This window comes from Ailuropoda melanoleuca, chromosome 12 (assembly GCF_002007445.2).
Source record: "Ailuropoda melanoleuca isolate Jingjing chromosome 12, ASM200744v2, whole genome shotgun sequence".
NCBI lineage: Eukaryota > Metazoa > Chordata > Mammalia > Carnivora > Ursidae > Ailuropoda > Ailuropoda melanoleuca.
Window position 1 is genome coordinate 77,711,319 of NC_048229.1, and position 25,029 is coordinate 77,736,347.

A 25,029-nucleotide genomic window follows, 5' to 3' on the forward strand; every position below is an offset into this window, starting at 1 on the left:
TAGAACCCAAACCTCTGGGTCATCGGGTGGGTGAGACGAGAATTGCAGGGACTCCCTCAGTGTCAACTTCCCCGGTCAGCTGGGGACTGTACTTGTCACTAGGAAGCCCCAAGCAGCCTCAGACAGTGCTGGTGTCTCATTTGAAGAAAGGGTTTTAACTGTCTGCTTGTGGGTGGGTGAGGGGCTGAAGTGCTTAGGCCCTAAGCTCTGGTTGAGCTGTGGGGGAGGCAGAGGCTAGAAGAGCCGCACAGGCCCAGGTTGCTGGTGATGCCCCAGTGAAGTGGGCCTTGGCCTCCTAATTTACTGCATCCCACAGCGGCCAGTGGGGTATTGGGAACGCAGTCCTGTTCATCCAGGTACTGCCTGAAGCATGTGTTAGATTGCCAGAGGCCTCGCAGGCTGGGGCCTTCAATAACAGATTCATGTTCTCACACTGCTGGAGTCTGGGGGTCTGAGCCCCTGCTGTGGGCAGGGCTGCTGTCCCCTGAGGCCTCTCTCTTGGGCCTGTAGACACCACTTTCTCCCTGAGTCCTCACCCCGTCCTCCCTCTCTGCGTGTCTGTGCCCCAGTCCCCTCTCTTATGATAATAGCCATCAAATTGGACCAGGGTCCACCTAGTGACCTCCTTTTAACTTAATGACCTCTTTAAAGGCCGTGTCTCCAAATACAATCACACTCTAGATGCTGGGAGTCAGGACCCCAGCCGGTGAATGTGGGGGGCCACAGCTCGGTCCAGGGCAGCACCGTGCAGGGTCCTGGGAGGCGAGCTGCCGGCCCCCTTGTCCTCATGGTTCTGCTAAAGCCTTCAGTGCTGTCGTGCAGCCCAGACTTAGCAGGAGCGGCACGATCTGGGCCTCGCTCCTCCCCAGCAAGGACCCCCAGCCAGGCCAGACCACTCTCAGAACCAATGGTGTGCTGGGCATGCTTCCTGTGCGACGCCGTGAGCGGGGCGACCCAGGGCATGTCTGCGTTTCCCAGGCGATGACTGCCTGAGGCGAGGCAGAGAAGGCCCTTGGAGAAATGTCTGTCTCCTACCCTTCAAGTTCTCCTCTGGGGGGAGTGTGTGACTAAACCCCGAGCATGGTGCTCCCAACGGAAAACCTGCCCCCGAGGCTTTACAGATTCTCTTGGGGGCCGTGCGGTGGGCTCTGGGCGCAGGCGGCCCCATCACGCGCACGGTGAAAGCGGCTTGTCTTGTCTTTTGGAATAAGGTCACACCAGTTCAGGAGAACATGCTGGAAGGGTGCACTTGGAACCAGCACTTCCTTCCTTGTCTTTTCATGCTTTGGCATTTTGTTTTCTTTTATTAATTGATATTTTTAAAAACCAGAGCCATCCAAAGGATAGCATGGGCTCCCCACCCAGATCTGGCCCCTGCGGTCACCCTCCTCGGGCTACCGCTTTGCAGTTTTTCCCAACTCAGCCTGTCCGCCTAAAGTGAACAGAGGTGGACAGTTTGCCCTATTTGCTTGAGATTTTAAAGATACAAATAATATGTTAAAGATAGAGACGAGGTCCCTCATATTCTCCTTCCTAGTTCCCCTTCCCTCGGCCTGGAGTCAACCAGCACCGCGAACTTGGTCTGGTTCAGGTGTGCTTTTACTATATAAACACGCCCCCCCATGTAAACATATGTACACACAAACACAGACACGTGTACGTATGTGTACGATACATGTGTGCAAATGCACATGTAATAGACACGTATATGTACACATGTCTATATCCATATATGCCCATAAAGTATACAAACTATGATCTGTGTGTTTTAAAATTAGCATAAATAGTACCATTGGTGTTATATCCTCCAACTGACTTTTCTAACCCAGCATTGGATTTGGGACTTATTTATGCTGATGCTCACATGGCTCTAGGCTGATCCTTTTCCCTGCTGTGTAATGCTCCATCTGCCTGCCCCACTGTCTGTTTACCTGTCCCCCTATGAGAGTCATTTGAATGGTGCCCACTGGTGATTGAAACCCCACCCAGGCTTTAATCTAGTGGACTTACAGCTGAGTCCTAGGAGCAGTTACACTTCATGCCTTCGGGGGTGCCCTAGCCTCAAGCCACCAAGGCACAGAGTGCCGCTGACCCCGTGCCGTTGTGACGCCCGGTGGGTGCTCCGTGACGTGGGTCTCTGCTCTCACTCCATCACAGAGGGCAATCCAGTGTCAGTGTCTTGGCATCTGTCAGCCTGGCCTTCTGCCGCTGGGAAATGTTCATATATGGTGGTACGACTAACCCTGGAGAGAAGTCGGGACCCCAGGGGTCTGCATTACTGGTTTGATTCCCAATGGGGCGGGCGAGCACGCACATGTCCTTCTGTGCCGTCCTGTCCCCAGGGCTCTGCCCCAGAGGGAACTCCCCGCGAGGGAGGCTGCATCTCACTCGGTGCAGAGAATGCCGGGCCTCCCTGCTGGATGGTGGTTATTTTTGTCTGAAACACGGCTCAGTCAGGACCCTGGACAGTTTCCAGGGTCAGAGTGGGAACTGCCCTGTTCCCAGGGCTCTTTGGCTCCACTCGGCCTCGCACTTGTCCCTCCCTGCCCCTCTGCATCGTGCCCCTGACGATGCCTCTGCTAGATGTTGTCTTGCAAATCTAACCAACTCAACCAATGCGAACTGCTTACTGCTCGTGTGGGAGAAGACCAAAGGAGCCCTGATGGAAGGACAGGGCCTCTCCGTGTCCCAGGCGGGTCAGCACGCCAGCGGGGGTCTGCAGCCCCTTCCTCCAGCTCCTCGTGCTGCCCCGCTGGTGGGGACTGTGGTTTTCCTCGCCTCTCGCCCCAGCCCAAGTGGGAGCTCCGTGAGGCGAGGCACACTGTCCAGTAGCACAAACTAGATGCTCAGTGGAGGTCCCGCGACTCACAGACTCTCCCTTGGAGGTGAAGGAGAGGTGAGATGTGTGAATAAACACACTCTCTCAAGCCCTGCCTTGTGCTCTCGGACGCTCTGTGACCGTCTAGGGAGAGAGGAGCCAGGGTAGCCCCACCTCTCCTGTCTGTGGGACCTCGGTTACTGAGCGTCTGTGAGCCTCAGTTTTCACATCTGAAAAGTGGGGACAGTGATGGCCGTTCACTGCTCTAGCCCAGGCTGGAGCTGGTTTGACACTGATCGACTTCTCCTCCCGCTGCCCTCTGCTTCCCTTCAGAGCTCCCGCGCCCCAGCGCTGCCTCAGGAGCCCAGCCGGCTTGATCACCCCGGTCCTCGCTGCCTCCACGACGCCATGAGCTGTGTCCTGAACAGAGTCGTCCCCTTGGGGCTGGTGCTGCTGGTCTGTGGAGCCCAAGGCTTTTTCCTGCCCAACGTCACCGACTTGGAGAAGCTTCTCAGCAAATACCAGCAGGACAATCCCCACTCCCGGGTCCGGAGGGCCATCCCCAGGTCGGACAAGGAGGAGATCCTCATGCTTCACAACAAACTGAGGGGCCAGGTGTACCCCACGGCCTCCAACATGGAGTACATGGTAAGCCTGGGGCTCCCGTGGGGGGCCTGGGCTCTGTCTGCTTTTGTCTCCGGGGGGGTGTGATGGGCTCGGGGTCTCCTAGCAAGAGAAGGTCCCCTGCCTCTGTCCCTGACACCAAAATGGCACTTGTGAGTTCCCCGTGCAGAGGAGCCCCGCTCAGGTGCCTGCCCTGGCCTCTCCTCGAGGCAGCGTAGAGGGTCTGAGGGCTGGGCTCTGGCGAGCAGTCCCAGCTCTACTACCTCTTTGCTGTGTGACCTTGATGTGTCCTCAGCCAGTGGGAGCCTTGGCCTCCACTTTGAGAACCCCCGTCGTGGTTCTGGGAGACTTTGATGACGTAATGTGGTAAAACGCCCTGCACGGGCTCCCGCCTGGGGCCACGGTCACTGGTCATTGTCATTACTGAGCGCCTTGGTCTTCATCTGGCCCCTTTCACTGCCCTCCTCTGTCTGAACAGCAGCAGGGCCAAGTCCGCGAGAGATGGGGTGTCCGTCAGCGAGGGGCCGGCAGAGAGGGGACGGTGGAGGGTCTCCCTCGAGCCTGGGGAAATCCCGCCCGTAAGGAGAAGAAGGGCAGCTGGCTCTCCAAGTCCATGCCTCCAGTCCTGCCTCCATGCACACCTGTCTCTGCCAGCACCGCTTCCCGTCCTCCCAGCCCTGTGACACACCTGCTGCTTTTCTCCCATTTTATAGACTGAGAAACTGAGGCCCAAGGTCAGAGCTGGTTGTGGCAGAATGGACCACAGGACCCAGGCTCTCAGCCATCATCCCACACTCAGTTGAAACCCTGGTACCCCCACTGCCCCGCCTGCTTCCAAGGCCTCTCCAGCATTTTCCATCCTGTCTACCCAGCCTGTCCCCCCAACACCTCCATTAGCCCTGGGGCTTATCACCTCCCATGTTGTCCCCTGCTGGCCCACCCTGAGCCGTGCCTCCTGTTACCTTCCTGCCACTTGCGGAGAACATTATTAGCACCATTTTCTTATTTAATTCTCAGAATAAGCCCTGAGGTATATTTTCCCATTGTTGCAGATAAAAAAACACCAAAAAAAACCCCCTTCAGGCTAAGAGAGGTTATGTAACTCCCCTAAGATCACACAGCAGGAAGTTAGAACTTTAACAACCCAGCTTTATCTGGCTTCCAAGAGATCTCATCTTGCTCTGCATGCTGTCACCAAGTGCCGGTCCCACTCCCCTAAAATAATAAGTTACTAAAATAGTAATAGTAACAGGATAGTTAACATTTATTTAGTACTTACGCATTATCTCATCAACTCCTCCAAATAATCCTATGAGAAAGGTACTTTCATTGTCTCCATTGTGCAGGTGAGGAAACATTAACACAGAAGGGCTAACTAATCTGCCTGAAGTCACACAGCTACCACGTGGCCGCTCCCCTAAACCCACGCAGGCTGGCTCCAGAGCCCGTCCACTTATAAAACCTCAAAAAAGGGTGTCTTAACTCTTTGGAGTTTTAAAATCCACCTTTCAGGGCTGAGACTATTTCAAAGGACCCCGGCAGAAGCCCCAGCAGGCAGGACTGAGCAGGAAGTTGGATTTTCAAGACACTTTCTCAAATGAGGGCCCCTTGTTTAGGTGGCGACAGGAACAGATGGGCAGCCCTGGGGTGGAGGGGCTGGGCCTCACGCTAGCTACCTCCCCTTCCCCGGGGCCCCTGCTCAGAGGCAATAACAATCACGAAGGCTCAACTTCCCTGACAGGCAGGCCATTTAGACCTGAGGACCCAGATCCCTGCTCCGATCCTGAAATAACACAAAATAAACAAACAGGAAAACCTGGCAGGCTCGTTACAGGCCGCACTGACGTTCCCTGCCGCCTACCTGCTCACCGCACTGAAGCTTCCATACAGCCCCTGGACAGGCACAGAGCAGCGACTTAAGATCAATGTGAACCAAGCCTGTTCCCAACAGGAGGCAGGAAGCAGCCAGGGTCCCCAGGGTTAGGGACTCAGTCAAGCTCCAGGCCAAGGCAAATTCCCTGCTTCCTGGTGGGCACCGTACAAGGCCTTGGGGTGGGAGGGGGCCCAGGAGGAAGGCTGACCTGTCCAGAGAGGTGGAGAGTGTCCTTCTCACCCCCCCTCCGGGGACTGAGCCAGACCATCAGGTCCTGGGAAGGATGGGGGAAGAGTCCACACCCAAAGCCACAAAGAATTCTACTCTGATTCTCTACATCTTTAACCCTCAGCAGGCCTTCCCGAGCTGCTGATGCATTAGTAGTTTGCAAGGGTGCCCACTGTTCCTCCTCAGATTAGTATGACCCCTTCAGAGTAATGCCTGGGCAAAGAGAAGAAATGGATATCCCACTTAATATCCAGGGACTGTTTACTGAGAGCTACTCTGCCTCGCCTGGGGGCTTGATGCCTGCTCATTCAGTGTTCCCCCAAATCCTATTCCAGCGGCTTCATTAGTCCAGGTGGGGAAACAGGCTCAGAGAGGTGAAGCCACTTGTCCACAGTCACACAGCCAGCAAGGGGCAGAGCCTGGCCCCACAGCCAGGCTCACGTCACACAAACACTCTCACCAGTGCACGTCACTGCCCGGTTCTTTCCCTCTTTCTTCCCCTAGTCATCACTTTGAGGGGTAGAGAATGTTCACCTGTGCCTCTCTGAGGCCCTACTATGTTCCAGACGTGGCTGGAGCCGACAGGAGGGTAGGAGGTGAAGGGCAGGCCCGGAAGGAGGCCTCGAATGCAGGGAGGGGAGAGCTAGGTCCTTGTTTGGCTGTGTCCTCTGTCTCCAGCCGGAATTTCAGAAGCCCTTAACCCCAGAGATCTGCCAGGGCCCTCCCTACAGCCCTCCCCGCTGAGCTGTAGAAAATGTTATGGACGAGGACCAAAGGCACACAAGGTTCACGCTGATCAGAATAAACAGTGAACTTCTGAGAAGCTAGCGAGCTTCAGGGTGGGGTCAGCGCCTGCACGGGCTCTGCCCTGCCTCCCCGGACTCTGGGAAGGGCTGGCCACGTCCAGAGGGATCTTGGTGCTTGTGCAAGCTGCCACCTGGGCCCACTGCCCCCGCCTTGCAGTGGACAGTGCCTGTTCCTTCATGGAGCGTTAGCTGGTCCCTTGCTTGGAGGTGGTTTCACCAAGCTGGTACAGGTAGCTTGTTCGGGAGGGGTGATCCACAAGTCCAGAAGACAGGAAGAAGTCCAACATCACGGCACACCACGAGGGTCTCATGGTGGGAGCAGGGGACCCTCCCAAAGGCAGGCCTGTCCCCTCCTCATTTTAGGCTGTCTTGGGCTTTGGAGAAGCATCCCAGGCAGGAGCAACACAGTGCTTGGTGGGCACGAAAGTGAGGGGGCACTGTCAGCAAGAGAGGAGTCTGACGTCCGAGTGTACCCGGAATGGCCACTGCAGCCGAAACGGGGGTTGCATCCAGGGTTGTGACCCAGGTCCACAAAGGTGTCTGCCCTAGGCCAGGACTTGCCCCGGCATGTTCCGGAGTCTCCGGCATTGGGGCCGGAAAGAGGTGGCAGGGCAAGAGGTTGGGGGAGGCGCTCGGCCTCGTGATGTTCCGTCCTGGGGGCTTGCATTAGTGCCGTCAGTGTCCGGTTCCTGGCCAGGTCCCAGGGTTCAGCCTGAAAGCCTTTCCGTGAGCACCTACTGTGTGCTGGGGGCTGGGGCTTGGGCTCCCCCGAGAGGGAACAGCGCCTGCCTGCCTGTGAGCTGAGCATCTGCCTGCCGACCGGGAGGAGGCGGGACAGCAGCTGGCCGGAGGGCCGCTTGGCATCTGCTCCGTGCAGAAGAGCAGTGACCCAGTGGCTTTGTTCACTGTGTTCCTTCCCAGGGAGTTATGTGCGTCCCTGGGCCAGCTGGGAGGCAAGACGGGCGGCGGCGCCTCCTTCAGATCCTCTGGCCCAGACCCTGCCCTCGCCCCCGGGCCCCCCCCCCAGCCCTGAACCGCTGCAGGAGAGCAGGATGGCCCGGGACCTAGGCATTTCTTGACTCTTTGGACCACTTTGAAGCATATAGTTCCGTGGTGTGAAGCACGTTCACAGGGCTGTGCAAGGCCGCCCCCATCAGCCCGACTTAGGCATCCTCCCCTTTCACAGACGAGGAGGCAGAGGCCATGCAAGGGGCTTGCCCGGCATCCCAGGCAAGTGGGAGCCTGGAGCAGGAGCTGCGAGGACCTCCGCGGGCCGGGCTCCTCCAAGTTCTTTCCTGCCCTGCCCCTTCCCGCTTGCCGGCTCAGGAACCCATCCAACATATGCTTAGAACCCAGTGTCCAAGAACGGGGACCTGGCCAGTACTGCGTGCGGGGCGCATGTGGGGGACGTGGCTGCAGGTTGGGTCTTACTCCCATCGCTGACTCTGGCCTGCCTGTGTCTCCTCTCCCTGCAGACCTGGGACGAGGAGCTGGAGTGGTCGGCGGCGGGGTGGGCTCACGAGTGCCTCTGGGAACACGGGCCCACCAGTCTGCTGGTGTCCATTGGGCAGAACCTGGCCGTCCACTGGGGCAGGTAAGAGCCAGCGCGGTCCCCCCTTACTTGTGAACTGGCCGCCCCTGCTGAGCACCTACCGTGTGCTGGGCTTGGGGCTCGCTGTCCACTGTTACGTTTAGTCCTCAGGACCCCCGTGCCGTTTACATGTGAGGGAACGGGCTCAGTGCCCAGGGCCACTTCCGAGTAATTGGCAAAAACGGATGCGAGCCTGCTTGTTGGCTCCGACACTGATCCCCGGGCTCAGGGTTTCTAGCTTGGGTGTTCCATTCCACTTCCTTGAAAGGCTTCCCGAGCCCGTTGCGGCGGGGAGCTGGCCGGGTGAGCTGGGAACACGGGAATGCTGGTCTTGCTGGCTGGGGGAGAGTGTCTTCTCTGTCCCGGCATGTCCTGGCTCCGCTCCCCTTCCAGGCCCAGCCACATCCCACCTGGCGAGCAGCTGTCCCTCACCGTCCCCTCCTCATCCAGCTACGGGGAGGCTCGCCCTCACCACTGAGGCCCTCCTGACCAGCTCTTGAGTGTGGTCCCTAAGATGCACCCAGTTGAACACCCACCCGGTTGAGGGCTGGTTTCCGTAGGGGACACGGGGCACGAGCCTCGGCTGGTGCAAACTCACCAACCAACCAGACAATGTGCTGTGGATGCAAGTCCTCTGGGGCTGGACGCAGGGCTGCCCGGGAGCTCAAGGCCCGCTTGTGCTTTGCTGACATCATTGAGAAGTTGGACCGGACTTGAAGTATCCCCTCAAAGTCCAGGTTGCCTGACTTGCAGCCCAGATATTCTCCAGCTCTGTGAGCACCTGCCTTCAGTGTAGCTGTGAGCAGTCCGGGTCCTTTAGGTCAGTGCTTTTCCAGGACAGAACCTGAACAGGTGTCCTCAGGGGTCCAGACATGGGACTTTGAGGAAGTGAGTCAAACACCTGGTTTTGTTGTTTTTTTGTCTTCTGGTGAATTCTGCTTTCTGTAAAATCAGTCTCCCGGTAGCATGAAAAGAAAATGTCTACAGGGAGAAAACCCGTCATTCCACCGGCCTGACTCTGCAGCCAGATATTGCTGGATGCCTGTGTAGCATCTGGCTGTGGGCCAGCATATTTTTACATCGTGGTAACGGTGGCCAGGACAGCCTTTAATTCTTTCTCCCCTTCTCATACAGTATCAGACAATTCTTCTATTCCGTAGCCGTCATGGTGATCGCTGTCAAGGCTGCCTTTGGGCCCTCAAGCCCACAGGCCATTCTTGGAGCTGGTCTTGCTGCTGCTGTGTCAGGCTAAGTGCTGGGACTGATGGTGCAAAGCGCACAAAGAGCTTGCCCCTGCAGGATGCAGAGTGCCACCTGCTTTCCCAAAGAGCCCCCCTCGTTCTCTGGGCCCCCGAAGGAGCCTGGCCGTGGTGCTTGGGGGAAACGGATGGGTTCGGGTGTCCCCACACAGCCCTTAGCTCCGTGGCTGTGTGGCCGCCAGCGTCCTCCCCCCAGCCGGCTCCAGCCGCGTCACTGACCACCACCATGCGCTCTGGGCTCTGACGGTAATTGTTACAAGACCTCTAACTGCCCGGCTCACCACAGTGCTCTCAGAAACAGCCAGACCCCTCCTGTCTTCTCTCTTTATCGAAACCGCTTTGTTTATGCTAGCTGGTGACACTGACCGGGGATTTGTGTCCAGTTTATTTTCTTTCCTGGGAAGAAAGCAATGATGCCAACCCAATGGATGGGGCCAGGCGAGGGGGCTGTGGCCACCCATGGTGGCGACCAGGGTGGGGGCTCGGGAGGGCTCGGGATCGAATCCTAAATAGGAAGTTCTGGAAAGGGTTTGCCCACGTGACGGCAGAGCTCTGCACCTTGTATCTGAGTCCGTGTCTTCCACCCGCCCCGGCCCCAGCAGCTGAGGAGTGAAGCCAACCACAATGATAGGGAATCGTGAGGCTCTAGGCTCTTGTTCTGGGATGACGGGGACCTGTGCACCTTGTTCCCCAGAGCTGGCTATTTTGTGGCTTTCAGACCTTCCCCAGCATCCCTTCTGTGCATTACCCAGACTATTGCTTACTGTTTTTCTCTGAATTGGTTAAAGAGACTCGCGTTTTCAATCAAGTTGTGTTTTAAACAATCATATCTGGGAAATACGGGGTTAGTGGGCTGCATGTATTTCCCCAAATGGACACGGGAATAAATACATAATTGTAATATAAACAATGACTCCCTGGGGGCCAGGCAAACACAGGCGGCCTGTAGGACACCCAGGGACACTCCTGGAACTGAGGCACTCTGGGGATGCCCAGGTGAGCCCCTTGCAAGTGTGAGTTTTAGGCACTCACAGCAGGTGCTGGGCAGGATTTGGGGTTGTTTGCCCACAGCAGCCCTCCTCCAGCCCACCCCATGGGTGGCTGTGCTGGGAGCCGTGGTCTCAGTCTATTGGGTGTATGGTGGCCAGGACATAACCAGCTGATCTGCCCCCGCAGGTACCGCTCTCCTGGCTTCCACGTGCAATCCTGGTACGATGAGGTGAAGGACTACACCTACCCCTACCCCCATGAGTGCAACCCCTGGTGTCCAGAGAGGTGCTCCGGGCACATGTGCACCCACTACACACAGGTAACCCCCAAGGCCCGAGCTGAGACCTCAGCCCAGGACCCCCAGACCCTATCACTCACCTGGCCCTGTAGGACTGCTACCGGGTTGGAAAACTCTGCTCTGTCATTACCATAATGTTTTCCTTTAATTTGGTGTTACTTCAAGTACAACTGCTGGGCTGAGCTTGGGTTTGTGACACAAGCATGGAAACCAGGAGTAAGCACTAGAAACTTGTATGGCGATTTTCCGTCGCTGGCACATTTTCCTCATGTGTGGTTTGTTTTTGTTTGGTGTCTGTGTGTGTGTGTGTGTGTGTGTGTGTGTTTAACAAACATACGGATCTTTTGGGGGTTAGGGAGAAAATCTGGTCCTTCACCCCTTCACAACATACACCCCTTTAGCACCACACCCTGGAGATCAGGCCAGACTATGTTGCCCTGCTGTGCCTTGTCCCTGGCTCTGACACGTGGATATCATTTTTTCAGATGGTCTGGGCCACCACCAACAAGATTGGCTGTGCTGTGAACATCTGCCCAAGGATGAAGGTTTGGGGAGATGTTTGGGAGAATGCAGTCTACCTCGTCTGCAATTACTCTCCAAAGTAAGAACAAGTAACATGGTTGTATGGGCTGGGATGTGTTTGCCTGCCATGGAGGACCCAACTAAAGTTGACTTAAATGGTGAGGTCTCTTCATTAGTTCACATAACAAGACGTCTAGAGATTGGTGCATCCAGTTCAGCTTAAAAGCTAAGAGGTGTCAGTGAGGACTCGAGTTCTTTCTGTTTCCCTGCTGTACTGGCCTGTCCTCATGGTTCCAAAATGGCTAAAGAGCACCAGACATCACATTTTCCCCAAACTAAAGGGGAAAGAATGGTAAAAAGGGCTTTCTCTTAGGACTTTCTCAGCTCTGGCCCACTTTCTCCTTATGTCATTGACCAGAACTAGATCACTTACAGACAAGGCAGGAGGCAGGAGAGTTCCCTAATTGGCTTCAACCAATGAAATTGCCCAGTTGGCTTTTTAAGTCATCTTCTGGGACTCCCTGAGAAATCAGAAGCTTGAATAGCTGTTGCCTGGCCAACCAGTGGGGTATGCCATAGCAATATTCTTTTTTTCTCTGAAAATATGCAGCAGATAGCAATCCAGGAAACATATTCATGCTAGATGTAGTTTTTGCATTTTTATGTTTTCCCTTCTAGAAAAGACCACACGGACCCCCTATGTCTCAGCTCCCTTCCTTCTCATAGCATCCTGATATCATCAGTGTGCCATGTATCCCCCTATTGACTCATTCACCTCCTTTGCTCATCAAATATTGTGCTGCTTCTCGGAGCACTGCCCTCCCCGTGCATGGCCTGTGGTTTGCACACCGGCCACGGGGCTGGCCACCACCCTAACACTGGGCCCTGCACACAGTGTGCCCTCGAGGCATATTTGCTCAGTGACCGAATGAAACGAGGATGACCTCACTTATTTGGTTTGGGTCAGGAGCAGCCGTGAGGAGGTGGGATGAGGGGCAGTCGCTGAGGTCAGGGGGAAAATAGACACTCTCCGTCAAGCATCTGGCACGCCCATGCTGACCATGCCTCAGCAGCCCACAGGCCCGGTGTGAGGGCAGGCGGATTAGGTCATCGCTTGGGGTGGGGGGACACCAGCCCTGTGGAAGAGCAGTAACTGGGCCACAATGGTGGGATCCCCGGCAGAGTAGCCAGTGGGGCGTGAGGGATCTTTCAATTCTACACTTTGTATAAAAAAAAAAATACACGTGAAGATCTGATCAGAAACAGAGTTCTGCCTTTCTTAGTGCCCAGCTGTTTTCTTGAAAAAAGGAATAACGTATGGATGATACATGCTAGTTTTAAGTGTGCGGCTCGGTAAATCCCACACGTGTCTGCCTGGGACTAGCCAGCGCGGGCGGCCAAGGCCGAGAGCCAGAGGCTGCACATGTCAGGTGGAGGCGTGGCGGGGCCGGGTGCTGGCGATTCCCTTCCTGCCTGTGTCCTCGCGTGGCCTCTCTTCAGTGTGTGCACGGAGAGGGAGGGAGGGAGAGAGGGGCTCCCCGGTGTCTCCTCCTTTAGAGACACTAATCCTGCTGGATCAGGGCCTTATCCTGTGACCTCACTTCACCTCACTTACCTCCTAGGACACCCCATCTCTGCACACAGACACCCGGGGGTTAGGGCTTCAATGTAGGAATTAGTGGGTGGTGGAGACACCCATTCAGTCTGCATGATACGTATATACGCCTGTAACTACCGCCCAGCTCAAGATGGAGCATATTTCCAGGGGCCTGGGATGTCCCCCAGAGGGGCCGCCGTTCCAACATCCTTCCGCATCGGTCAGTCTGTCTGGTTTGGACCCTCACGTGAATGGACCAGACACGGATGCCCTTTCGTGCCAGCATCTCTTTCGAGATTTATGCCTGGCGTGGCCTGTTTGCTGGGCCGTTTCGATTGCCGTGTGGTGTCTGTGGTCTTTGTCCTCAAGAGTCTGAGCCCCCGGCCATGCAGGACACTGAGCCAGGCACCCAACCTTCCAGCACCAGCAGGGCCCCCTGACCCCCCTGGAAAGCCATCAGAAATGCCACCCGACAAGCTTGCTGATTCAGCAAACGCTCACACGTGGCCTTCACCATGAGCACCTGGCCTGAGGGCCTCCATGCCATCACTTGGTCACCGCACGACCTCCTGCCGTGGCCCCTGTTACAGAGAAGGAGACAGAGGGTCAGAGCTGAGGGTAGCGGTGGGGGTCACACAGAGGGCAGGGTCGGAGTCCAACCTGGGGAGTCGCTCTGGACTGCTCGGTGGAGGAAGGCTGAGGGAGGCCAGGGCCAGGCTTGGCTTAGCTTAGCAGCAGGGCTCTGGATCTCCTTCCTGAGTGAACAGATGGGTGACCAACCAGGTCAACCCCAGAAGGAAGTTTCTAGAGGGAATCACAGAGACTGGTCCCAGGTCATGCGTGGCTCCAGCTTGTGCTGCCAAAGGCCCAGGCTCTGGGAAAAGGGCTTGGGGATACCGCTCCGCACCTGCTACCTGGCCCCTGAGAACCAGGCCCTGAGTGGCCTCCACCTATCCTGCCTGGGAACTTCAGAGGGAGATGGACGGTGTCCATGACATCCACAGGGACCTTGGTCCCAACTCTGAGGGCAGTGTGGTGCAAAGGCTCTGAGCCCCTCCACTTGCTTGCTGTGTGATCTTGGGCAGGTCACTTAACCTTTCTGAGCCCCAGTGGCCTCCTCTGAAAAAGGATGGAATTCCATCACGTCCCTCCTGGGTGTTGGAAAGATGGAGGGACCTGGATGGTAGGAGCTTAGTAAACATGAGATCCTCCCTAAAACATGCTGACTTTTACTCCTTTGAGAAATGGCTCACCATGAGGGATCTCGGCAGCTTTCCAGTTCGAAGGTGTTGGGGCTGGGCTGGGGAGTGGCGGGCAGTGTTCAGAGTTGTGTAAAGCAGGACACAGGCAGATGTGGGGCCCGGGGGGTGGTGACACACACCCCAATGTGATGGGACCAAGGTGCTGGGGAGGAAGGATATGTTGCAGCCCCTGACCCGGAGTCTTCGAGAATTCTCTAGGCTCCGTGCAGCTGCCTCTCCCCCTTTACCTGGCACACACTCCCTCCTTCCTCCCCTGGACAGCCCAGGAAAGGGGAGGGGGGGGCCCAGGTCCTCGGGAGGCACCGCTCCTGATGGTGTTTTTGGTGCATCCACAGGGGGAACTGGATCGGAGAAGCCCCGTACAAAACCGGCCAGCCTTGCTCCGAGTGCCCACCCAGCTACGGAGGCGGCTGTAAGAACAACCTGTGTTACCGAGGTAGGAAGTGACTTCGAAGCCACCCCAAGTGGCTGTCCTCTCTGTCTGTGGGTCCGGGAAGAGCTGTCGTCAAACAGGAAAACTGAACACTGAAGGCGAGGCACCCCCTCCTCCCCTCTCCTGCCTGTGCAGCCATGAGTGGTAGACAGACCCCCTCTCCAGTCCCAGGGCTCAGCCCCCAGCTCCTTGGGGACATGGGGCCGTGCTGGCATGTCCCCCAGGAGGCGTGTCCCGTGGCCACACCCTGAGTTGGATGCTGGCCGCACACGCGTCCCTGCTGTAGTTGGCACGGTTTGGTATAAACACACAACAAACAAGACCGCGCCTATCCCAAGTGACCTCCAGGCTGGGCAAGGGTTGCCCCCCGGCTTGTTGGCCTCTTTCCTTCCACCCTTGTTTGCCTCTTGCCGATGCCTTGCCTGGATTTGTCATAAATGTTCACGGTTCCCTTCCCCCCATGGCCCGGGCAGATGCCTCACTTTCGGGAGCTGTGGATCTGCCATGTATCCTACCCCTTGTTTCTAGTTGGCCACTCGGGACGTTTCCAATGTCCCCACTACTGTAAGTAATGCATCCTGGTGCCTAAAACGTTGCTAATGTTTTGCAGTATTTTCTCGGACTCCACCCCAGGAGGGACGGAACCTGGCCCGAGGAGCTAACTGGGTGTTTGTGTTTGGGACATGTTGTCCCCATGGCTGCATGGGGAGGCCCTGTGACAACAGAGAGGGGCCTCCCCAGAGGCTTGGGCGTGCAGGAGAGGGCGGTTCTCCACACCAGGCTTTCCCTGTCAGTCCACCGGGCTCTGGGGTGCAGAAATGGGTAGGCTGGGGAGGGGGTCCCAGACCCGGTCGAGGCCCAGGGGCCCTGGTGTCCCAGCCAGCAGCTCACTGCTGGTTCTGCCCGTCTTGGGGGCGAGGGGCAGGAGATGCAAGGATCTGGACATGGGACAAACCTGTTCGTGCTGCTCCCTGGGTTGTGTGCTATCCACGGGCAGCGGAGTGCCCAGGGGGCAGTCCGAGCTGGTTCTCAGAGCCCCCCCGGGTCACTCTGCCCAGCAGGAAGACCAGCATGACACCCGGTCTTCCGTGGGCACAGCAGGCCGCGGAGGGAGTCCGCGCACTTGGCGTGGCTGCATTAGCATCTGCGGCGTGCGGGACGCTGCCGGCTGATACCTGTGCGCATGACCGTGGCACCTGACGCTTAAGGCCCTCCGCCCCTAAGACTGGGGTGCGGTGGGGTCACGGCCATGAGCAGGGACCCGTGTCTTCCCAGTGAAGTAACTGATGTCGCGGAGTTTGTAGCAGGAACAATCGGCTGTTGTCTGGCGGCATCAGGCAAGGCCTCCTGAGCAGGGGCCGTGGAGGAGGAGACACAGCCTCGGGCTGAGGGCAGGGGAGCGTGCCTCCCGCAGGGCCAAGAGCACATGTGGCGCCTGTAGGTGTGAGGGTGGCGTGGTCATGAGCCCGGGAGACAGGGAGGCTTGCTAACTGCAGTTTCTCCCGCTCGCCCACCCCTCTTCTCTGTCTCCGAGGCGGGGCTCCACACGCTTGTCTTTAGTGAACCCCCCCCCGGAAATCCCCACTCTGAGTCCTGCATTCACGGGACCCGGGTTCTGGAGCCCAGCACACCTGCTGTAGGAACAGCTCGCCTGCTGCATTCCAGCAGCGGGACCCTGGGCAGGCCGCCCCCTCTCTCTGAGCCTCCGTCTCCCTGCCTGGAGGTGGGGGTCAGGGCAGGACAAGATTGTGGGTGGAGGCTGGCCCTCGGGCCAGTCCGGGCCCTTTCCTGTGTCCCTGGAAGGCAGGGACTGTGGCTGCTGTCCAGTCCCCCAGGAGGGGTGAGTCCCTCATCAGATCCCGAGCGCTGGTTTGGGGACCAGGGGAGAGGGAGGCCCATTGAGGCTTCTCCTTGGGTCTCCTGCTATTCTTTGCTCAAGCCCAGTCTCATCGTAGGGCTGTGTTCAGGGTCTGTCAGCCCCTCGGTGAGGGGCTCCTGGCACGTGAGCCAGAGCTGCTTGGGCTAGGGGTCGTCTCCACGGTTACTGGAGGTGTGTACGCGGGCAAACTGCTCGCTGTCTTTGGGCCTCCGTCTACCCATCTGTAACGGTGGCAGTAAGAGTCCCTCTGTAGAAGCTTTGCCGGGAGGATGCAGAGAGAAGGATGTGACGTGCTAACATAGCACGTCACATAGTGCTTTATAAACACGCTCATTACCTCCTCGGAGAAGTGGGGGTGGGGAGGTATGACCGCACTCATCACCTTGCATGGGGTCCTTCCGCACCTGCTGGGGGGTGTAGGCCCTCTCCCCGCCTGGGGCCCTCATCCATGTTGTGAACCTGGCCGATACCTTCTCCTCCTTGGAAACACAGCTCTGGTGTCACACCTCCTCCAGGGAGCCTTCCCTGACTACACGGCAGTGCACCTGCTTCTGTGCTTTTTCTGCCCCCAGACTCTCCTGGAACCCTGGTCACCTGTTGTTCCAGCTGCCGGTTTGCACTGAGGGCTCTAGGGTCATGGAGCAGATGTGCTCTGCATGCCGTCTGAACACGTATACTGCCCATGCGCACAGAGGCTCATTTCAAAGAACAAATGCGCATAAAGACACCTCAGATGCTGGGTTACCCACCCAGTGAAGCCTTGTGCTTGTTTATTTTTGGTGGAAAACACCCAAGTTCCCTTGGCAGGCATCCCCGTTTTCTTAGCTAACCAGGCAGAAAGCCTCCGGTAAAGCAGCTTATCTGCATTAGCTACTTAATCAGCAACGATGGAGGGCACCTGGCAAGGCCTTGTCCTGTAATGCAGATGGAGCAGGGTTAAAGATAGACCATGCCAGACGTTTCCGTCCCTCCAGCCTGAAACTGCGAAACTGTGGTGATCCAGGGTGTGGGCTTCATGGACGGGCCGCTCGACGCTCGGCAGGTAGCTTAGCCTCTCTGAGCCTCGGTTTTCCTGTCTGTGAAACGGGGCCGATCAGGCCTCCTGGGGAGTGAGGAGTGCACACCAAGGAAGTGCCAAGCCGTCGGGGAATCATTCAATGCGTGTCCAGTACACATTAGCCACGAGCTCTGTCACTACCTACAGAACCAGGTGGGACTCTGCAGGCTGATGTAAGCAATGCCCTGGGGCCCAAGACCCCTGGTCTGGAGCTGAACGGTGCGCACAGTAACCTTGCGGTGAACTTGGGCATGGAATTTCCCCAGGCCCACGCTGCTCCACACAGGGGACCTTAATTAGGATGTGCTCAAATACAGCCTGTCCTCTGGGTCAGCATTCCACTTTTCATGTGTGTGTCTGAGGGCGAGGACTGTCTGCCCATTTTCTTAAATAGTGAGCCCTCAAATGCTTTAGACAGCTTTACCAAACTATATTCGGCTGAATAAAGCCGCGATTATGAGGTATAAAAATCCTAAAGGCCAGTGGAAGAAAACCCGGCTCATTCCAGAGATAGCTCTGGCTTCCAGGGAAGGGTGAAGCTGAATGGCCACATTGATGGGAAGAGCAGACCCGAGACAGAAGGTGTGGACCAAACGGCGTTTGCAAACCCAGCATCTTCGTAAAGATTTCGCCTATAGCTTTTGGCTCCAAGGGTGCTTTCAGAATTCTCATCGTGAATGTCTTTAAACTCAGCTGGGACTCTTTTTTTCTCTTTTTTTTTTTTCCCAAAAGAACTCAAAGAAAGAATTCTTTAAGGGTTAGCTCATCCTTCATTCAGCAGATTTTGTTGAGCAAAACTGTGGCTGGGAGCCGGGTGTCTGGGGTAGGGGTGGGGGGGATGAAGCAGGCTGGCTCCCGGCCCCAGGGAGTTTGCAGCTGGTGGGAGGGGCAGGTGGTGGTGGCCTCATGGCTGTCAACAGAGCTCTGATAAGGATGGCACTGGGACTCAGGACTGCCACTGCCTTCCGTGTAAGTCCCACCCATTCTCCTCACCCGGGGTGGCGGCTGTGCATGGGGGGACTGACCAGTGAGGCCAATGCGGCTCATCCCAGCCTTGAAAAGCTCTGGAGAATTGGCCCTGGATTCGGAGGCTCGTTTTGGATAGCCACAAAACACCTGGTCCCCCTTTGGAGAAGAGACCTCGTTGCTGCTAAGGAGAAGCAGGAATGAGGCTAGGGGATTCACGAGCACTTGGTGGCCACTTGAATTTTAGTCCAGTGCCACAGAGAGGCCTGGGAGGGCCTCCCAAGGCGGGGGTTTCCAGCTCTGGTCCTCAGACACCGTTGGGGGATGGGTGTGCACGGTAAAGGTGGGAGGGCTCCCCCTGCAAAGGTACTCATCAGTTAGTCCTTGACAAGACCACGCAAGCAGATAAAAATAGCAAGGCTTTTCTGTGCGTTGGCTGAATTCACAGCTTGGCACCTGATGACCTACTGATGAGCGCCCACCGGTGTCTCAGGACGGGAGCTGGAATTGCACGGATGCTCGGATGCTCGGATGCTCGTGAGAAACGGAAGCTGGTTAATTAACATGTGTTAAACCTGGGGGTCGTTGTTGTGTTGGAGAAGAGATAATATTGGGGGTGGGAAACATGCCGGGACCCAATGGAGTAACTCTGACCTGCAGTTGGGTCTTTGGCTGGTTGAGCACGTCGGGCAGCAGAGCTTCGGTGCAGGGAAAGCCTTCGGCTTGGTGGAGCGGTGACTCACGGGCACAGAACCGAGCAGAGTGTGCCTACCGCCAGGGCACAGCGTGGTCCAAGGACACTGACACGGGTCATTGTGCACCACGGAGGGCACGAGACCGAGGAAGACCCCTCCCCCAGTGAATACGGGAGGCTAGAGGGACGTCAGGCCAGACAGTGCCAGTTTGGGGGCAGAGGGCGAGGCAGCCTCTCAAAGCTGCTTCCTCGGGCAGGTGGAGACGTGCGGGGGAGGGACAAGAAGCCGCTGTGATCACCCAGGTGTGGGCACTGGGGTTTGTGCCTCCGGTCGGCCCGGCTGCTCCTGGGTCCAAGGCAAACACGGCGCGCAGAGAGCCTAGCCGCCTCGCCTTGGCTGTAGAATTTCCCCTGGCCGGCCTGGCTCTGAAGTGTAACTTTCTCTCTGCCGCTGAACCAACTCTTTGTGACCATGACCCTCAAGCCAGTCCCAGTTTCCCAGTTGCCCTTTTCCCTGCAAAGTGCATTTTTGTTGAATCCCCCCGTGTTCTTTTTCTCGCCCTCTCCACTGTTAAAAGAAGAGACATACAGCCCCAAACCTGAAACAGACGAGATGAACGAGGTGGAGGTGGTTTCCGTTCCCGATGAGAAGCACATCTGGGTCCAGCCGAGGGTGGTCAGACCCACGAAGCCCAAGAAAGAGCCCGCAGTGAACTACATGAGTGAGTCGGGGCTCCGGCCTCTGCCCCGGGACTGCCTCTGCGGGGGGTGGGGGGGCCTGAGAGGTCTCAGGTCAGCAAACAGTGGGGAACGGGGTGGGGTGTAGCTGCAAAAGCACAGCCCTAAGACATTTTTGAAAAAAGGTATTTTTAAGACATTTCCAAAGCAAGCATCATGGCAGTGGTGTTTGGGTGGTTTCCCCCTCCCCCGCCCAGCATTTCAAGGCTAGACCTTCTCCTTTCAAAGGGGTCCTGGGCTAAAACTGAGTTTCTCTGGAGGTGCCAGTGAGACGTGGATCCCCGGGGCTGGCTCCCGTGGGCTCTGGGCCTTCTTTGCCATGTACCGGCTGGTGACCGGACCCTCACCGGCCTCTGTGAGACTTGGTTTGCTCCTCCATACACGGGGACAATAAGGCCCACATGGGGCTGCCGTGAGGCTCATGTGCAGTAACGGGGGCCACCCGGTGTCAACTCTGAGGTCATCACCACAGTGCCTCCCACGGCTCACCTCGAGGCTCCTGCAGGCCCCCAGGTGGGGAATATCATCGCACTCACCCCTTGCCTGTCTTTCCCCTGCCCTGCCTGTACGTTCACCTCACAGCTTCCTTCTTTTTGCCCTCACCCCCCCCCACCCGGAGCTCCGTGTTCCATGTCCCCAATGTAGCCCCTTTATGGAGGGTTCGGGGCTCCGGAGGGACATTTTCTCATGGGCACGACACAGGCCTGGGCTGTCCGCCCGGGGTTCTCTGTGTCCCTCTAAGCCTTCCACAGCATAAGACGGGGCTCCCCCACTCTGAACAGGGCCGAGCTCGTGCTTGTATTTCTCCGAACCCCCACTAGTTTTTCGGGCTGCTCTGTCCTTGCCCTGCCTCACCAGTCTCTGTCCTCGTGGGCCTGCCGGTGTCTTTCGCTGGGGACTTCTGCCCACTTCATCATTCCGTAGCTTTCTTTCAACTAGAAAGTACACCGACGCCCTTGTCTGTCCAGAAGTGAAAATTGTTCCATTTTTTAAAAGAGTGATTTAAAATTACAAAAGAATATATGTCTTTCTGAGAAACTGTAACACTGTGCCAAGATTCTGATGTGTCCCTGGAAAACAAACAAGGAGAGCTTGAGAGAACTCATCTTGGCTGGAGAAGTCCTGTGAGTCCCACCCTTCCGGAACCCTCCAGGCCTTCGGGGCACTTGGTGTGGGCCAGGCCCCACTTCCAAGGCCCCACTGAGTTTCTCAGTGAATGCTCATAGGAACAGCACCCACGGCACTTGTCCCCGCCACTCCTCTGTGGAAACTGAACCTCAGAGAGGGGAAGGCACGTGTCCAAGGTCACATGGCTACTCTGAAGGGCCGGGTCTGGGATTTGGTCCTCAGAGCTGAAGCCTGCAGCCATTGGGCAGTGCTCTCGCTCAGGTTATGACATGGATTCCAGGATGTTCCAGAAAGTTCGTCGGAGCACGGGGTGATATCTTTCACCTCACACTGATCCTCCTGTTTGTGTGACGTGAGTTCTTGCCTTCTCTCCTAGCCCAAGTTGTCCAATGTGACACCAAGATGAAGGACAAGTGCAAAGGGTCCACATGCAACAGGTAAGGTCTGGGCTAGAGCCCTCTGCCGCCCATGTCCGCAGCCCTTCCTTCAAAGGGCCTGCTGTGGGTTACGGGTCACGTCATGAGTTAGACTGACCATGACGTCTCCAAGGTCCCTTTGACTGTCACCATTTATTAAGAGCCTGGCCCACGAAGATGATCTGTGTCTGTCAGCCCAGAGCAGGGCTTCTGAGCCTTGGTGCTACTGACACTTAGGGCCGGATGATTCTCTGTGGCGGGTCTGTTCTGTGCCCTGTAACTGGATGCCAGGAGCACCCCCACCTCCAGCTGTGATGACGAAAAACGGCACCAGAAATTGCCCACCGTTCCTGGGGCTGGGAGGATAAAATCACCCCCGGTGATAATAACCTTTGACTAGGGAGTTGGCCCAGGCTCTGGGTCTCCTCCCACCTGGACATAGACTCCAGTTAAGTGTTTCATCCCCAGTGGGGAGGGGGGGCCTGAATCATGGATGCCCTGGGTGTTAGCCCTCTAGGAGTCCCCAGGCTGTAGACGTGCAAATAGCAGCTATGCTGTAGACAGAGAGACCTGGTGAGGTCGGGGCTCCACTCCACCTGTGTGTGTGTGAAGGGGGTCACAGGGTGGCCCGGGGTTCTGTGCGGGGGACATTAGGGTGGGGGCCGTGGGGGGCCCATGTGAGCTGGCACTGTTGGCTGCTGACAGATGCCACGGGCCCGCTGTATGACCTGAGTCCCCGCTGGAGGAAGGGCTGCCCGTGTGTTCCCCGGTAGTCGAATGAGGTCATCTCGCTGATGGACTCACTCAGGATCGTCCATTCAGATGGTGAAGAGTGGTTGCCAAGAAGGACGGGTTTGGTTTTGGCAGTGCAGCTGCTAGGCTGCTCTTTCTGGCAGCAAGTGGCCAACAGGTGCAGTGGCCTCACGCAGAACCTCAGGCTCATGGTCAGAAAACCATGTCCACGGTAGAGAGTGGTCCTTAGTCCTCTTCCTCTGGTTCTGGCGTCTGTTTCTCTAAAGGTGAACCGTGTTACTTAGTGCACACACTGAAAAGAGAAGGTAGCAGTTCCTCCTTCATGCCGTGGGGGTTTGGAATTTGGTTTGCCAGGAGAGCGCTCCCCTTGGACTTTGGCAGGAGTGTCAGGAAGTAGACTTTAAACGACCTGGGATGAGGTCACTCAAGGGCTCGTGCAGCCCACGAGCAGCTGGTTGCATGTACTGCAGAAGTAAGAGCAGGCAGCTTGCTGGTGAGATGAGCAACATGTGGCACCGAGGGGTGCTGGCTTAACCGCCCCCGTGCCCGGCGTTAGGGCACACCCGCACGGCTCCGGGATGTTCGGAGCGCTGAGTGGTCCCTTTGTAATGACGTGCCTTTCTGTGCCGCAAGCTCACTGTGAGAGCGTCACCCTGAGTAGTCAGTGGAGAAAAAAGCATGAGGTTTGGGGAACATCTATCAGATAACATTGAGAAAGTTCCAGAGTCGGGGTAGCTGGGACCCTCTGCAAGCTGGGAGGAGGACTATCGAGAACAATGACTCCCCCACCTGCAAACACAAGTGCGTCCACCATCTGTCTCCTCAAAGGCATCCTGTCACCTGGTGTTTGACCAAAATAATATTTACCGGACCTTTTCCCCCCTGACTTTGAAAAGTATTCTTGTTTATGGTAAGTAAGTCAGAAACACACCACCACCGCCAAAGTTTAAAGAAAAAAATAAATATCCCAGCATCTCCCTGATACCCGTGGCAAGTTGGTGTAGTCCCTTCCTGTCTGTTTTCTGTGCACTGGTGAGGTTACCACTCCTTACGCGTCTTGTGCGTTAACTGTTTTCATTTAAGATTTTCCAAAGTCAAATATTTTTCAAAGACTTCACTTCAAGGGGAATGCATCGGACTCCAGCTTACAGCCACACAGGCATAGGCTTGGCCATTCCTTTGACAGTGCTGGCTTATTTCTCGTCTTTCACGATTATAAACCCTTGGAATAACACATGGGTCTGACTTTCCGACCTCTGGGTTGGGTTACGCGCTTACAGGGATGTTCGGGAACGAGAGGGTATGAGTTTTTAAGGCTTTCTGGAAAGATTAATGTATGCATTTCATGGGCTGGAGCGGCATTGTTGGATTTTATTCTTAAAATAAAACCTTGCAATCCAACACCTAGAAGGAGACATTTCCTTTCAAGTCGTACCTTCTTTGATGATGGATGCTTGAGATTTTTTTTGGTTTTTTTGGTGCCTTTAAAGCCACTTGTCTTTCTTCTGTGAATTCAGAGCTTCTGTCTGATGTTGTGGTAGAACTTTTGAAGGAGACAAACCCAGATAAATCCCTGGTGAGAGTCCCTCAACACGTTCACCTCTGGAAACTATGTGCTTTCTTCTCCGTCAGGTACCAGTGCCCCGCAGGCTGCCTGAACGACAAGGCGAGGGTCTTCGGAACTCTCTTTTACGAAAGCGTAAGTGCCCCGTGTGGACTCCCGTCGCGCGTCTGTGAGGGAGGCTGGTGGTTTTCACGCGACAGGATTTTCTTTCCACCTCTCGGTCCAAGAGCCACGCCCGTCTCTGGGCATGCAGACTAGTCAAGCCACTCCGGGGACCTGGGGCTCACCCTCGGGAAGGTCAGTCTCCATCCCAGACCGAGCATTAACGTGCTCCACTGGATGGGGAGAAAGGACCGTTTGTCACTGCTCTTAGTTCGTAAAGCCCCTCGGATGAGTTTTCTGAGATAAGCCACCCCAGGAACAAAGACGTGTTCTGGGGAAAGGTGAGTCAGAAGTGGGGTGAGCTTTGGCCGGACGTTTCGGCTTTTCATGGGTAAAGGACAAACACCCTGGACGTTTCGAAAGAAGCCCGGACAAAGGCGAATTCAGATGTACTTACGGTGCCCCCCTCCCTGCCCGCAGTCTTCCAGCATATGCCGGGCCGCCATCCACTACGGAATCCTGGATGACAAAGGTGGCCTGGTGGACATCACCAGGAACGGGATGGTCCCCTTCTTCGTCAAGTCTGAGAGGAATGGCGTGGAGTCTTTGAGGTAACTGCTGTGACGGGGACTCCTTAACGCTTCTTTGTTTTCTGGTTATGAAAGTATTGTCGGAATTTCGAAAAGCACTGAGCATTATAAAGAAGTAGGGGGAAAAAATACTATAAAGACAAACTTAACTCCATAGCTCAAAATTCACCCCGCAGGTGATTTACCATCTCTCCCCCGAGTGGGTTTTCCTGTTTCATTTGGGCTGAGGTTTGACCCCTGCTTTTCTTCCCATCCTTGAGTTTATAGGTTTACTCTTGATTCGCATTTTTTTCTTTCTAGAGACTGAGAATTTTCATTTTTTAAAGATACTGAGGGTTTTTTTGTCCCCCCCCCCCGCCAAGATCCTTTTTTTCAGCTAAGGTCTGCTGATGGATGCAGGCAGGCCGTCCTCCCCATCCTGACTTTCTGGGGAGCGGTGGGGGAGGTCACATCGCAGTCTGTCCGTAGAGTCAGAGGCATAAACAAACCGGGGAGCATGGAGCCCAACAGTGGCCAAACGGACCTGGCTCTGCTCCCCCCCCGCCCCTGCCACCCCCACGACCTTGAGGTAGTTTCTTCATCCCTTCTGGGTGGCAGCACCTTGCTTGTGAAACAGGGCCCTGGTAGGACCCAGGGCTGACACCCAGCTAGTCCACAGAGCTACCGTCAGCCAGTTTTTTACATGATGCAGCTCCCCACAGTTGCCAGGAAAGATCTGTTGCCCAGAACCCTGAGAATGCGCGCCCCTCCCATGCCCAGGAGCCCCCTCCCCACCCAGGATCTAGTGCCCAGCCCAGCAGGGACACGGGGGACCCTGCTTCAGCTCCCTACAGCCCCGGGC

The 25,029-nt window shown here is 56.3% G+C and overlaps 1 protein-coding gene across 1 annotated transcript in view; it reads left to right on the forward strand.

Annotated features, from left to right (window-relative positions):
- Nucleotides 1-25,029, forward strand: part of CRISPLD2 (cysteine rich secretory protein LCCL domain containing 2) — a 66,500-nt gene that overhangs the window by 11,968 nt on the left and 29,503 nt on the right. The window contains exons 2-10 of the mRNA XM_002913409.4: nt 3,152-3,466; nt 7,825-7,943; nt 10,376-10,508; nt 10,973-11,088; nt 14,204-14,304; nt 19,476-19,619; nt 21,140-21,200; nt 23,565-23,631; nt 24,079-24,209. Of these exons, the coding sequence (XP_002913455.2) occupies nt 3,227-3,466; nt 7,825-7,943; nt 10,376-10,508; nt 10,973-11,088; nt 14,204-14,304; nt 19,476-19,619; nt 21,140-21,200; nt 23,565-23,631; nt 24,079-24,209 (1,112 nt within the window). The 5' untranslated portion in view covers nt 3,152-3,226. The remainder of the gene's footprint in view (nt 1-3,151; nt 3,467-7,824; nt 7,944-10,375; nt 10,509-10,972; nt 11,089-14,203; nt 14,305-19,475; nt 19,620-21,139; nt 21,201-23,564; nt 23,632-24,078; nt 24,210-25,029) is intronic.